Source organism: Salmo trutta, unplaced genomic scaffold (genome assembly GCF_901001165.1).
Source record: "Salmo trutta unplaced genomic scaffold, fSalTru1.1, whole genome shotgun sequence".
Taxonomy (NCBI): domain Eukaryota; kingdom Metazoa; phylum Chordata; class Actinopteri; order Salmoniformes; family Salmonidae; genus Salmo; species Salmo trutta.
The window spans coordinates 3,873,148-3,886,271 of record NW_021822992.1 but is presented as its reverse complement, the minus strand read 5'-3'; the positions used below and the strand labels follow the sequence as shown (position 1 = coordinate 3,886,271).

The following is a 13,124-nucleotide window of genomic DNA, read 5'->3' as shown; positions in this document are numbered from 1 at the left end:
CCTCCCCCTAGCCGGTGACGGTGTCTGATACCTCCCCCTAGTCGGTGACGGATACCTCCCCCTAGTCGGTGACGGAGTCGGTTACCTCCCCCTAGTCGGTGACGGAGTCGGATACCTCCCCCTAGTCGGTGACGGTGTCGGATACCTCCCCCTAGTCGGTGACGGATACCTCCCCCTAGCCAGTGACGGAGTCGGATACCTCCCCCTAGTCGGTGTCTGATACCTCCCCCTAGTCGGTGTCTGATACCTCCCCCTAGTCGGTGACGGAGTCGGATACCTCCCCCTAGTCGGTGACGGATACCTCCCCCTAGTCGGTGACGGTGTCGGATACCTCCCCCTAGTCGGTGACGGTGTCTGATACCTCCTCCTAGTCGGTGACGGTGTCGGATACCTCCCCCTAGTCGGTGACGGAGTCGGATACCTAGACGGAGACCTCCCCCTAGTCGGTGACGGAGTCGGTTACCTTCCCCTAGTCGGTGACGGAGTCGGATACCTCCCCCTAGTCGGTGACGGAGTCGGTTACCTCCCCCTAGTCGGTGACGGTGTCGGATACCTCCCCCTAGTCGGTGACGGATACCTCCCCCTAGCCAGTGACGGAGTCGGATACCTCCCCCTAGTCGGTGTCTGATACCTCCCCCTAGTCGGTGTCTGATACCTCCCCCTAGTCGGTGTCTGATACCTCCCCCTAGTCGGTGTCTGATACCTCCTCCTAGTCGGTGACGGAGTCGGATACCTCCCCCTAGTCGGTGTCGGATACCTCCCCCTAGTCGGTGACGGTGTCGGATACCTCCCCCTAGTCGGTGACGGTGTCTGATACCTCCTCCTAGTCGGTGACGGTGTCGGATACCTCCCCCTAGTCGGTGACGGAGTCGGATACCTCCCCCTAGCCGGTGACGGAGTCGGATACCTCGCCCTAGTTGGTGACGGATACCTCCCCCTAGCCGGTGACGGAGTCGGATACCTCCCCTAGCCGGTGACGGAGTCGGATACCTCCCCCTAGTCGGTGACGGTGTCGGATACCTCCCCCTAGTCGGTGACGGTGTCTGATACCTCCCCCTAGTCGGTGACGGATACCTCCCCCTAGTCGGTGACGGATACCTCCCCCTAGTCGGTGTCGGATACCTCCCCCTAGTCGGTGACGGTGTCGGATACCTCCCCCTAGTTGGTGATGGTGTCGGATACCTCCCCCTTGCCGGTGACGGTGTCGGATACCTCCTCCTAGTCGGTGACGGATACCTCCCCCTAGTCGTGTCGGATTCCTCCCCCTAGCCGGTGTCTGATACCTCCCCCTAGCCGGTGTCGGATACCTCCCCCTAGTCGGTGACGGTGTCGGATACCTCCCGTTAGTCGGTGACGGATACCTCCCCCTAGTCGTGTCGGATTCCTCCCCCTAGCCGGTGTCGGATACCTCCCCCTAGTCGGTGACGGTGTCGGATACCTCCCCCTAGTCGGTGACGGATACCTCCCCCTAGTCGGTGACGGTGTCGGATACCTCCCCCTAGTCGGTGACGGTGTCGGATACCTCCCCCTAGTCGGTGACGGTGTCGGATACCTCCCCCTAGTCGGTGACGGTGTCTGATACCTCCTCCTAGTCGGTGACGGTGTCTGATACCTCCTCCTAGTCGGTGACGGTGTCTGATACCTCCCCCTAGTCGGTGACGGTGTCTGATACCTCCCCCTAGTCGGTGACGGATACCTCCCCCTAGTCGGTGACGGATACCTCCCCCTAGTCGGTGTCAGATACCTCCCCCTAGTCGGTGATGGATACCTCCCCCTAGTCGGTGACGGATACCTCCCCCTAGTCGGTGTCGGATACCTCCCCCTAGCCGGTGTCGGATACCTCCCCCTAGCCGGTGACGGATACCTCCCCCTAGTCGGTGACGGTGTCGGATTCCTCCCCCTAGCCGGTGACGGATACCTCCCCCTAGTCGGTGACGGTGTCGGATACCTCCCCCTAGTCGGTGACGGTGTCTGATACCTCTTGGTAACTAGTCAGGTAATGAGGCTATGGAGACCTTGGGGGGGTATGCTACATTTGTTAGAATACCTTTTACCTATTTATAGACTCCACCGTACAACAGTCTTTAAACAACTCTGTGGGTGAGTAAATATACGCTGGTCTGTTGGTCAGTTGGTCTTCCATCTCTCAGCTTGTCTGCTCACGCTCACCGTCTCTCCCCACACCTCACCGTCTCTCCCCACATCTCACCGTCGCTCGCCGTCTCTCCCCACATCTCACCGTCTCTCCCCACATCTCACCGTCTCTCCCCACATCTCACCGTCGCTCGCCGTCTCTCCCCACATCTCGCCGTCTCTCCCCACATCTCACCGTCGCTCGCCGTCTCTCCCCACATCTCGCCGTCTCTCCCCACATCTCGCCGTCTCTCCCCACATCTCACCGTCGCTCGCCGTCTCTCCCCACATCTCACCGTCGCTCGCCGTCTCTCCCCACATCTCACCGTCTCTCCCCACACCTCGCCGTCTCTCCCCACATCTCACCGTCTCTCCCCACACCTCGCCGTCTCTCCCCACATCTCACCGTCGCTCACCGTCTCTCCCCACATCTCACCGTCTCTCCCCACACCTCGCCGTCTCTCCCCACATCTCACCGTCTCTCCCCACACCTCGCCGTCTCTCCCCACATCTCACCGTCTCTCCCCACATCTCACCGTCTCTCCCCACATCTCGCCGTCTCTCCCCACATCTCGCCGTCTCTCCCCACATCTCACCGTCTCTCCCCACATCTCGCCGTCTCTCCCCACATCTCACCGTCTCTCCCCACATCTCACCGTCTCTCCCCACATCTCACCGTCTCTCCCCACACCTCACGCTCACTGTCTCTCCCCACATTTCACGCATGTTTGCAGAGATGTCTTCCCAGCTATTTGTGCCTGTGGCAGGGGAGGACCAACCATATTCCAGATAAGCCGGATCTGGCAGGTTACAACATAGACTTTGACTGACACACCTTATTTACAAATCAGGAGAGACGGGTGTTTTAGGTTAACATATCAATTTAGTGAATCTATGAGCTGGAAGAACAATCATAATCTCCCTGGGGTGAATCAGGACAATAAATGGCAGCCATTGCTCTGTGGAATTTAATTATCCCTCAGCACAATCAGTTGGGACTGTGTTACTGAGGTGAAATGTGACTATTTGTGAACCTGGTAAATACAATTATATTAAGACAAGGTTAACATCTTGATGAGGTTTTATGACGGTTTAAATATGTAGAGTGATCGTGTCAGTGAGGATGAAGCGGTAAAGGAGTACATACCATCAATCTCTAGGATTGAGATAGCAGGAGTAGGCAGGGCCACGGGAGCAAGGGAGGCTGGTGTTAGCTCTGGGGCAGGGGCGGCCGGTGTTAGCTCTGGGGCAGGGGCGGCTGGTGTTAGCTCTGGGGCAGGGGCTGGGGCGTCTGAGGTAGCAGGAGTAGGCAGGGCCACAGGAGCAGGGGCGGCTGGTGTTAGCTCTGGGGCAGGGGCGGCTGGTGTTAGCTCTGGGGCGGCTGGAGCTGCCACCTCACCTGGGGCCTCTACTGGTCCTGGGGCCTCCACTGGTCCTGGGGCCTCCACTGGCTCATTGGCAATGGCTGCTACAGGGGCCTCCACAGCCACAGGGGTGATTATTGGCTCTGCTGCAGGCTCAGCAGCAACAACAAGGTCAGTTATGGGGCCACTGGGTGCAGGGGCCTCCACAGCAGGGGCCCCCACTGGGACAGCGGCCACAGGCTCAGCAGCAGGGGTTACTGGCTCAGGGACAGCGGCCACAGGGGCTGGGGCTTCTTTGGTCTCCTCTTTTGGGGCTGGAGCTGGGGTCTCCTCTTTTGGGGCTGGAGCTGGGGTCTCCTCTGTTGGGGCTGGAGCTGGGGTCTCCTCTGTTGGGGCTGGAGCTGGGGTCTCCTCTGTTGGGGCTGGAGCCTCCTCTGTTGGGGCTGGGGCTGGAGCTGGGGTCTCCTCTGTTGGGGCTGGAGCTGGGGTCTCCTCAATGGGGGCAGCTACCTCGACTGGGGAAACAACTTCAATGGGGGCAGCTACCTCGACTGGGACAGCAGCTTCCACAGGTGCAGCTGCCTCGACCAGGGTAGCCACCTCCACTGCAGCTCCAGTTTCAACAACAGGGGCCTCCTCAGACACCACTGTCTTAGCAGGAGCCTCTGCCAGAGGAGCGGCCTCAACCACGACGGCCTCAACAGGGATCGCCACCTCCACTGGGGCCACAGCCTCTACTAAAACCACAGCCTCTGAAAGGACCTCTGCTTCCACGGCTGCAGCCTCAGCAGGGACTTCAGGTGGAACCTCTGGCTCAGCTGCAGCCAACATCACCAGGACCTGGTCCTCCTCCCATCCAGACCCCATGGTCTCCAGGGCCTCGGAGGCCATGAGGACAGGTTCCTCAGAGTCATCAGTCAGGGCACTCTGGACAGGAAGTTGCATCTGGTCAGCGATGGTCTCTGTTTCCTCCGAGATGTGTCCATTCCTGACAACTGGAATAAAAAAAATGTAAAAACACAGAAAGACATGAGGTTCATGAGAGAAAATGTATTTCCAGGTTTAACCTGACATCTGAAACCAGATCCAACTGTAACATTCCTGATAAACCATCATTGCACGGCAAAACGTTTCTCACATTGAATTCCAAACATTGGTTAAATCAGTTGAACTAACGAAGGATCTGATAAGCTTGAATGCCTGAAATTCAAGCAGTTATGACTGATCAGCATTGACCTTGGTGTGTCTGTGTTGTCATGAACCGATCTAGTTGTGTTGTAGTTAACCATCTTCAGACACATTCAGCACTCTGCCACAGTAACACCTAAAACATTCAGTAGTAACTCCTGCTAACCCAATCCATGATCTACTGCCACAGTAACACCTAAAACATTCAGTAGTAACTCCTGCTAACCCAATCTACTGCCACAGTAACACCTAAAACATTCAGTAGTAACTCCTGCTAACCCAATCCATGATCTACTGCCACAGTAACACCTAAAACATTCAGTAGTAACTCCTGCTAACCCAATCCATGATCTACTGCCACAGTAACACCTAAAACATTCAGTAGTAACTCCTGCTAACCCAATCCATGATCTACTGCCACGGTAACACCTAAAACATTCAGTAGTAACTCCTGCTAACCCAATCCATGATCTACTGCCACGGTAACACCTAAAACATTCAGTAGTAACTCCTGGTAACCCAATCCATGATCTACTGCCACGGTAACACCTAAAACATTCAGTAGTAACTCCTGGTAACCCAATCCATGATCTACTGCCACAGTAACACCTAAAACATTCAGTAGTAACTCCTGCTAACCCAATCCATGATCTACTGCCACAGTAACACCTAAAACATTCAGTAGTAACTCCTGCTAACCCAATCCATGATCTACTGCCACAGTAACACCTAAAACATTCAGTAGTAACTCCTGCTAACCCAATCTACTGCCACAGTAACACCTAAAACATTCAGTAGTAACTCCTGCTAACCCAATCCATGATCTACTGCTACAGTAACACCTAAAACATTCAGTAGTAACTCCTGCTAACCCAATCCATGATCTACTGCCACAGTAACACCTAAAACATTCAGTAGTAACTCCTGGTAACCCAATCCATGATCTACTGCCACAGTAACACCTAAAACATTCAGTAGTAACTCCTGGTAACCCAATCCGGATTTAGATGAAATGGATTTAGATGAAACGGATTTAGATGAAACGGATTTAGATGAAACGGATTTAGATGAAACGGATTTAGATGTAACGGATTTAGATGTAACGGATTTAGATGTAACGGATTTAGATGTAACGGATTTAGATGAAACGGATTTAGATGAAACGGATTTAGATGAAACGGATTTAGATGTAACGGATTTAGATGTAACGGATTTAGATGTAACGGATTTAGATGTAACGGATTTAGATGTAACGGATTTAGATGTAATTAATCCACAGAACATAGAATAATGATGAGCTGTTCACTGTTGGTGTCGCTGCAGCAGCAGATGCCAAAATTCAGAAAGGTAAAAATGTACCATTTGCTGTCAAAGTCGACACTTCCTCTTCAGGGTAGCTGTCATGTTAAATCAACCATTATGTTGTCAAGTGTGGAGCCATTTTCCCCCTTTGTATTCAAACGCTTTGGTTGTTGGGACCATCCTGAAGTATTTTAACTGCTGTTGAAATATGACTGAAACAGAAATGGCCCCTTTGGTAAGAGAGAGTCAGTTGGTTTGACTCAGCAGTGACGGGGAAAACAATAAAAGACGAGGAGAATTTCTAGGACATGCGGAACTTATTAAAAGATGAAAAACTCATCCTCCATTTCCAGGGGTTGAAGAATGTGATTTATTGAAAGCAACCTGCTGGTTTTTCTCTCTCTGAGCCCTGGGGACAAGGTTCACCTAGGGACAAGGTTCACCTAGGGACAAGGTTCACCTAGGGTCAAGGTTCACCTGGGGACAAGGTTCACCTGGGGACAAGGTTCACCTAGGGACAAGGTTCACCTAGTTACGAAACTGTGACGAGGAAGTGTATATGACTGATACAGACTAGATGGGGGTGAATATCCATCCAAGGGTAGGCTACTGGACACCTGGAAAACACACAATAGGATAGTCTAAGCCTGGTCCCAGATCTGCTTGTGTTGTATAGCCCACATCTAGGATGTTTCACAATACAATGAATTACCATAGAGTTGTTGGGCAAGACAACACAAACAGATCTGGGACCAGTCTGTCTGCAAAAACAGTTCAGGAAATCTGTTCCTAGACTGATCACAACCTTCCTATGATTTAATCCATGTCACTGTTAACTCCTCCCCCCCCCCCCCGATGTAAACAGAGCATTGTTTCATGCATGACATAAACCAAATGATCAAATTAGACACTCCAGCTTCCTGGTTTGGTTTGACTGTCGTAGCCCCTAAAGACCAGGGAGCAACGACTGGAAAGGAATGTAATGGGCTAGCACAAAATAGGACCAGGACCAATGGAAGACAAGCAAACAGAGAGAGATAGATTTAGAGGTCTACATGAGGAGTTACGGGGTGATGAGGAGTTATGGGGTGATGAGGAGTTATGGGGTGATGAGATGAGGAGTTATGGGGTGATGAGGAGTTATGGGGTGATGAGATGAGTTATGGGGTGATGAGGAGCTATGGGGTGATGAGGAGTTATGGGGTGATGAGATGAGTTATGGGGTGATGAGATGAGTTATGGGGTGATGAGGAGCTATGGGGTGATGAGATGAGGAGTTACGGGGTGATGAGGAGTTATGGGGTGATGAGGAGTTATGGGGTGATGAGTTATGGGGTGATGAGGAGTTATGGGGTGATGAGGAGTTATGGGGTGATGAGGAGCTATGGGGTGATGAGATGAGTTATGGGGTGATGAGATGAGGAGTTATGGGGTGATGAGGAGCTATGGGGTGATGAGATGAGGAGCTATGGGGTGATGAGATGAGGAGTTATGGGGTGATGAGGAGTTATGGGGTGATGAGGAGTTATGGGGTGATGAGGAGCTATGGGGTGATGAGATGAGGAGTTATGGGGTGATGAGGAGCTATGGGGTGATGAGGAGTAATGTGGTGATGAGGAGTTATGGGGCGATGAGGAGCTATGGGGTGATGAGGAGTTATGGGGTGATGAGTTATGGGGTGATGAGGAGCTATGGGGTGATGAGATGAGTTATGGGGTGATGAGGAGCTATGGGGTGATGAGATGAGGAGTTATGGGGTGATGAGGAGCTATGGGGTGATGAGGAGTTATGGGGTGATGAGATGAGGAGTTACGGGGTGATGAGGAGTTACGGGGTGATGAGGAGTTATGGGGTGATGAGATGAGGAGTTACGGGGTGATGAGGAGTAATGGGGTGATGAGGAGTTATGGGGTGATGAGATGAGTTATGGGGTGATGAGATGAGGAGTTATGGGGTGATGAGGAGCTATGGGGTGATGAGATGAGGAGTTACGGGGTGATGAGGAGTAATGGGGTGATGAGGAGTTATGGGGTGATGAGGAGTTATGGGGTGATGAGATGAGGAGTTATGGGGTGATGAGGAGTTATGGGGTGATGAGATGAGGAGTTATGGGGTGATGAGGAGTTATGGGGTGATGAGATGAGGGGTTATGGGGAGATGAAATGAGGAGTTATGGGGTGATGAGTTATGGGGTGATGAGGAGTTATGGGGTGATGAGATGAGGAGTTATGGGGTGATGAGATGAGGAATTATGGGGTGATGAGGGGTTATGGGGTGATGAGTTATGGGGTGATGAGGAGTTATGGGGTGATGAGATGAGGAGTTATGGGGTGATGAGATGAGGGGTTATGGGGTGATGAGATGAGGAGTTATGGGGTGATGAGGAGTTATGGGGTGATGAGGAGTTATGGGGTGATGAGGAGCTATGGGGTGATGAGATGAGGAGTTATGGGGTGATGTGATGAGGAGTTATGGGGTGATGAGGAGTTATGGGGTGATGAGATGAGGAGTTATGGGGTGATGTGATGATGAGTTATGGGGTGATGAGGAGTTATGGGGTGATGAGGAGTTATGGGGTGATGAGGAGTTATGGGGTGATGAGGAGCTATGGGGTGATGAGATGAGGAGTTATGGGGTGATGTGATGAGGAGTTATGGGGTGATGAGGAGTTATGGGGTGATGAGATGAGGAGTTATGGGGTGATGAGATGAGGAGTTATGGGGTGATGAGATGAGGAGTTATGGGGTGATAAGGAGCTATGGGGTGATGAGATGAGGAGTTATGGTGTCACGTCCTGACCAGCAGATGGAGCTGTTGTAGTAGTTTTGGGGTCAGGACGTGGCAGTCTTGTATGTGTGTGATTGTTCTGTGTTGGTCTTGTGACTCCTGATCAGGAACAGCTGGGGATCGTTGTTCCTGATTGGGAGTCATATATGTAGGAGTATGTTTGTCACTTGGTTTTGTGGGTAGTTGTTTTTTGCACTGCGTTGGTGAGCCTGCAAAACTGTTTAGTGTTGTGGGTATCATTTATTGTTTTGTCAAGTGGATGCTTTACTCTTTTTTTGTTAATTAAAATATGAGTATCCACAACTCCGCTGCATTTTGGTCTTCCCTGCAACACAACGAAAGATTTTGTGACATATGGGGTGATGAGATGAGGAGTTATGGGGTGATGAGGAGTTATGGGGTGATGAGGAGTTATGGGGTGATGAGGAGTTATGGGGTGATGAGATGAGGAGTTATGGGGTGATGAGATGAGGTGATGAGTTATGGGGTGATGAGATGAGGAGTTATGGGGTGATGAGATGAGGTGATGAGTTATGGGGTGATGAGATGAGATGATGAGTTATGGGGTGATGAGGAGTTATGGGGTGATGAGATGAGGTGATGAGTTATGGGGTGATGAGATGAGGTGATGAGTTATGGGGTGATGAGATGAGGAGTTATGGGGTGATGAGATGAGGTGATGAGTTATGGGGTGATGAGATGAGGTGATGAGTTATGGGGTGATGAGGAGTTATGGGGTGATGAGATGAGGTGATGAGTTATGGGGTGATGAGATGAGATGATGAGTTATGGGGTGATGAGGAGCTATGGGGTGATGAGATGAGGTGATGAGTTATGGGGTGATGAGGAGTTATGGGGTGATGAGATGAGGTGATGAGTTATGGGGTGATGAGATGAGGTGATGAGTTATGGGGTGATGAGATGAGGAGTTATGGGGTGATGAGATGAGATGATGAGTTATGGGGTGATGAGGAGCTATGGGGTGATGAGATGAGGTGATGAGTTATGGGGTGATGAGATGAGGTGATGAGTTATGGGGTGATGAGGAGTTATGGGGTGATGAGGAGCTATGGGGTGATGAGATGAGGAAATATAGTTGTGATGTTTCATTTCGTTGTAGCTCTACAGGAAGTCTGTTATGTAAAGAAGAACAGCGCTGCAAAAATGCTGGTTGGTTGGTTTAACTTCAGGGGCGAGGGGGTCATTGGTTGGTTGGTTTAACTTCAGGGGCGAGGGGGTCATTGGTTGGTTGGTTTAACTTCAGGGGCGAGGGGGTCATTGGTTGGTTGGTTTAACTTCAGGGGCGAGGGGGTCATTGGTTGGTTGGTTTAACTTCAGGGGCGAGGGGGGTCATTGGTTGGTTGGTTTAACTTCAGGGGCGAGGGGGTCATTGGTTGGTTGGTTTAACTTCAGGGGCGAGGGGGTCATTGGTTGGTTGGTTTAACTTCAGGGGCGAGGGGGTCATTGGTTGGTTGGTTTAACTTCAGGGGCGAGGGGGTCATTGGTTGGTTGGTTTTAACTTCAGGGGCGAGGGGGTCATTGGTTGATTGGTTTAACTTCAGGGGCGAGGGGGTCATTGGTTGGTTGGTTTAACTTCAGGGGCGAGGGGGTCATTGGTTGGTTGGTTTAACTTCAGGGGCGAGGGGGTCATTGGTTGGTTGGTTTAACTTCAGGGGCGAGGGGGTCATTGGTTGGTTGGTTTAACTTCAGGGGCGAGGGGGTCATTGGTTGGTTGGTTTAACTTCAGGGGCGAGGGGGTCATTGGTTGGTTGGTTTAACTTCAGGGGCGAGGGGGTCATTGGTTGGGTGGGTTAACTTCAGGGGCGAGGGGGTCATTGGTTGGTTGGTTTAACTTCAGGGGCGAGGGGGTCATTGGTTGGTTGGTTTAACTTCAGGGGCGAGGGGGTCATTGGTTGGTTGGTTTAACTTCAGGGGCGAGGGGGTCATTGGTTGGTTGGTTTAACTTCAGGGGCGAGGGGGGTCATTGGTTGGTTGTTTAACTTCAGGGGCGAGGGGGGTCATTGGTTGGTTGGTTTAACTTCAGGGGCGAGGGGGTCATTGGTTGGTTGGTTTAACTTCAGGGGCGAGGGGGTCATTGGTTGGTTGGTTTAACTTCAGGGGCGAGGGGGTCATTGGGTTGGTTGGTTTAACTTCAGGGGCGAGGGGGTCATTGGTTGGTTGGTTTAACTTCAGGGGCGAGGGGGTCATTGGTTGGTTGGTTTAACTTCAGGGGCGAGGGGGTCATTGGTTGGTTGGTTTAACTTCAGGGGCGAGGGGGGTCATTGGTTGGTTGGTTTAACTTCAGGGGCGAGGGGGGTCATTGGTTGGTTGGTTTAACTTCAGGGGCGAGGGGGTCATTGGTTGGTTGGTTTAACTTCAGGGGCGAGGGGGTCATTGGTTGGTTGGTTTAACTTCAGGGGCGAGGGGGTCATTGGTTGGTTGGTTTAACTTCAGGGGCGAGGGGGTCATTGGTTGGTTGGTTTAACTTCAGGGGCGAGGGGGTCATTGGTTGGTTGGTTTAACTTCAGGGGCGAGGGGGTCATTGGTTGGTTGGTTTAACTTCAGGGGCGAGGGGGTCATTGGTTGGTTGGTTTAACTTCAGGGGCGAGGGGGTCATTGGTTGGTTGGTTTAACTTCAGGGGCGAGGGGGTCATTGGTTGGTTGGTTTAACTTCAGGGGCGAGGGGGTCATTGGTGAACACCTGGGTGAAATTACACTTCTCTCTCACATGGCTTCGCAAGCAACTCCTGAGCTGAATAATGAAAACTGGTGAAAAATGCTGCAGTTACAGTTGTACAGCCAGCTAGCTCTCAGGGATAGGACAGCTGTTGTCTGTAGCTGGCTGATAGTGGGACAGAGACAGACTGAGACAGTACAGTACAGCCAGCTAGATCTCAGGGATAGGACATCTGTTGTCTGTAGCTGGCTGGCTGGTGGGATTGGCTGGTAGTGGGACAGAGACAGACTGAGACAGTACAGTACAGCCAGCTAGATCTCAGGGATAGGACATCTGTTGTCTGTAGCTGGCTGGCTGGTGGGATTGGCTGGTAGTGGGACAGAGACAGACTGAGACAGTACAGTACAGCCAGCTAGATCTCAGGGATAGGACATCTGTTGTCTGTAGCTGGCTGGCTGGTGGGATTGGCTGGTAGTGGGACAGAGACAGACTGAGACAGTACAGTACAGCCAGCTAGATCTCAGGGATAGGACATCTGTTGTCTGTAGCTGGCTGGCTGGTGGGATTGGCTGGTAGTGGGACAGAGACAGACTGAGACAGTACAGTACAGCCAGCTAGATCTCAGGGATAGGACATCTGTTGTCTGTAGCTGGCTGGCTGGTGGGATTGGCTGGTAGTGGGACAGAGACAGACCAAGACAGACCGAGACAGAGAGAGCTAGACAGTACAGTCAGCTAGCTCTCTGGGATAGAACAACTGTTGTCTGTAGCTGGCTGGTTGGCGGGACAGAGACAGACAGAGATAGAGCCTCTCTTGGCATGGATGACTCTTGTGTCAACATGATTACCATCCAAAGATGACAGAGATCCCAGTCAAAACAGCTAGTCAGTCCCTGGACAGAGGGAGAGGGAGAGGGAGAGAGAGAGCTGGGGGGTGGGGACCCGGTGGGACCACTGTGGCATTGGCTGGCATACAGCTGGTGAGACAGTGCTGTTAGATGGGACAGATCACTGCCATGCAGTGCCACATGTACAGAGTAGCAGCATGGTACAATACAACATTTCAGAGGTGACGCCAGCCTCTGGGACGAAGACAGAGAGCATCTCTAGGTGACTTGACTGGCTAACTGGGTGGTACTACAACACCCTGAAACAGACAGACACACTGCTAGAGATGGTACTAAAACACCCTGAAACAGACAGACACACTGCTAGAGATGGTACTACAACACCCTGAAACAGACAGACACACTGCTAGAGATGGTACTACAACACCCTGAAACAGACACACTGCTAGAGATGGTACTACAACACCCTGAAACAGACAGACACACTGCTAGAGATGGTACTACAACACCCTGAAACAGACACACTGCTAGAGATGGTACTACAACCCCCTGAAACAGACAGACACACTGCTAGAGATGGTACTACAACACCCTGAAACAGACACACTGCTAGAGATGGTACTACAACACCACCCTGAAACAGACAGACACACTGCTAGAGATGGTACTACAACACCACCCTGAAACAGACAAACACACTGCTAGAGATGGTACTACAACACCCTGAAACAGACAGACACACTGCTAGAGATGGTACTACAACACCCTGAAACAGACACACTGCTAGAGATGGTACTACAACACCACCCTGAAACAGACAAACACA

At 51.8% G+C, this 13,124-nt stretch overlaps 1 protein-coding gene across 2 annotated transcripts in view; it reads right to left on the bottom strand.

Annotated features, from left to right (window-relative positions):
- LOC115187925 (skin secretory protein xP2) overlaps positions 1–13,124 on the bottom strand; it is a 36,907-nt gene that overhangs the window by 14,753 nt on the left and 9,030 nt on the right. The window contains exons 2-3 of one of the 2 annotated variants that reach the window (XM_029746993.1): positions 3,533–4,492; positions 2,797–2,933 (exon numbers count right to left, since the gene is read on the bottom strand). In XM_029746993.1, the coding sequence (XP_029602853.1) occupies positions 2,806–2,933; positions 3,533–4,492 (1,088 nt within the window). In that variant the 3' untranslated portion in view covers positions 2,797–2,805. Of the gene's footprint in view, positions 1–2,796; positions 2,934–3,532; positions 4,493–13,124 lie in introns of those variants that run through there. The other variant, XM_029746994.1, reaches the window with a different exon arrangement.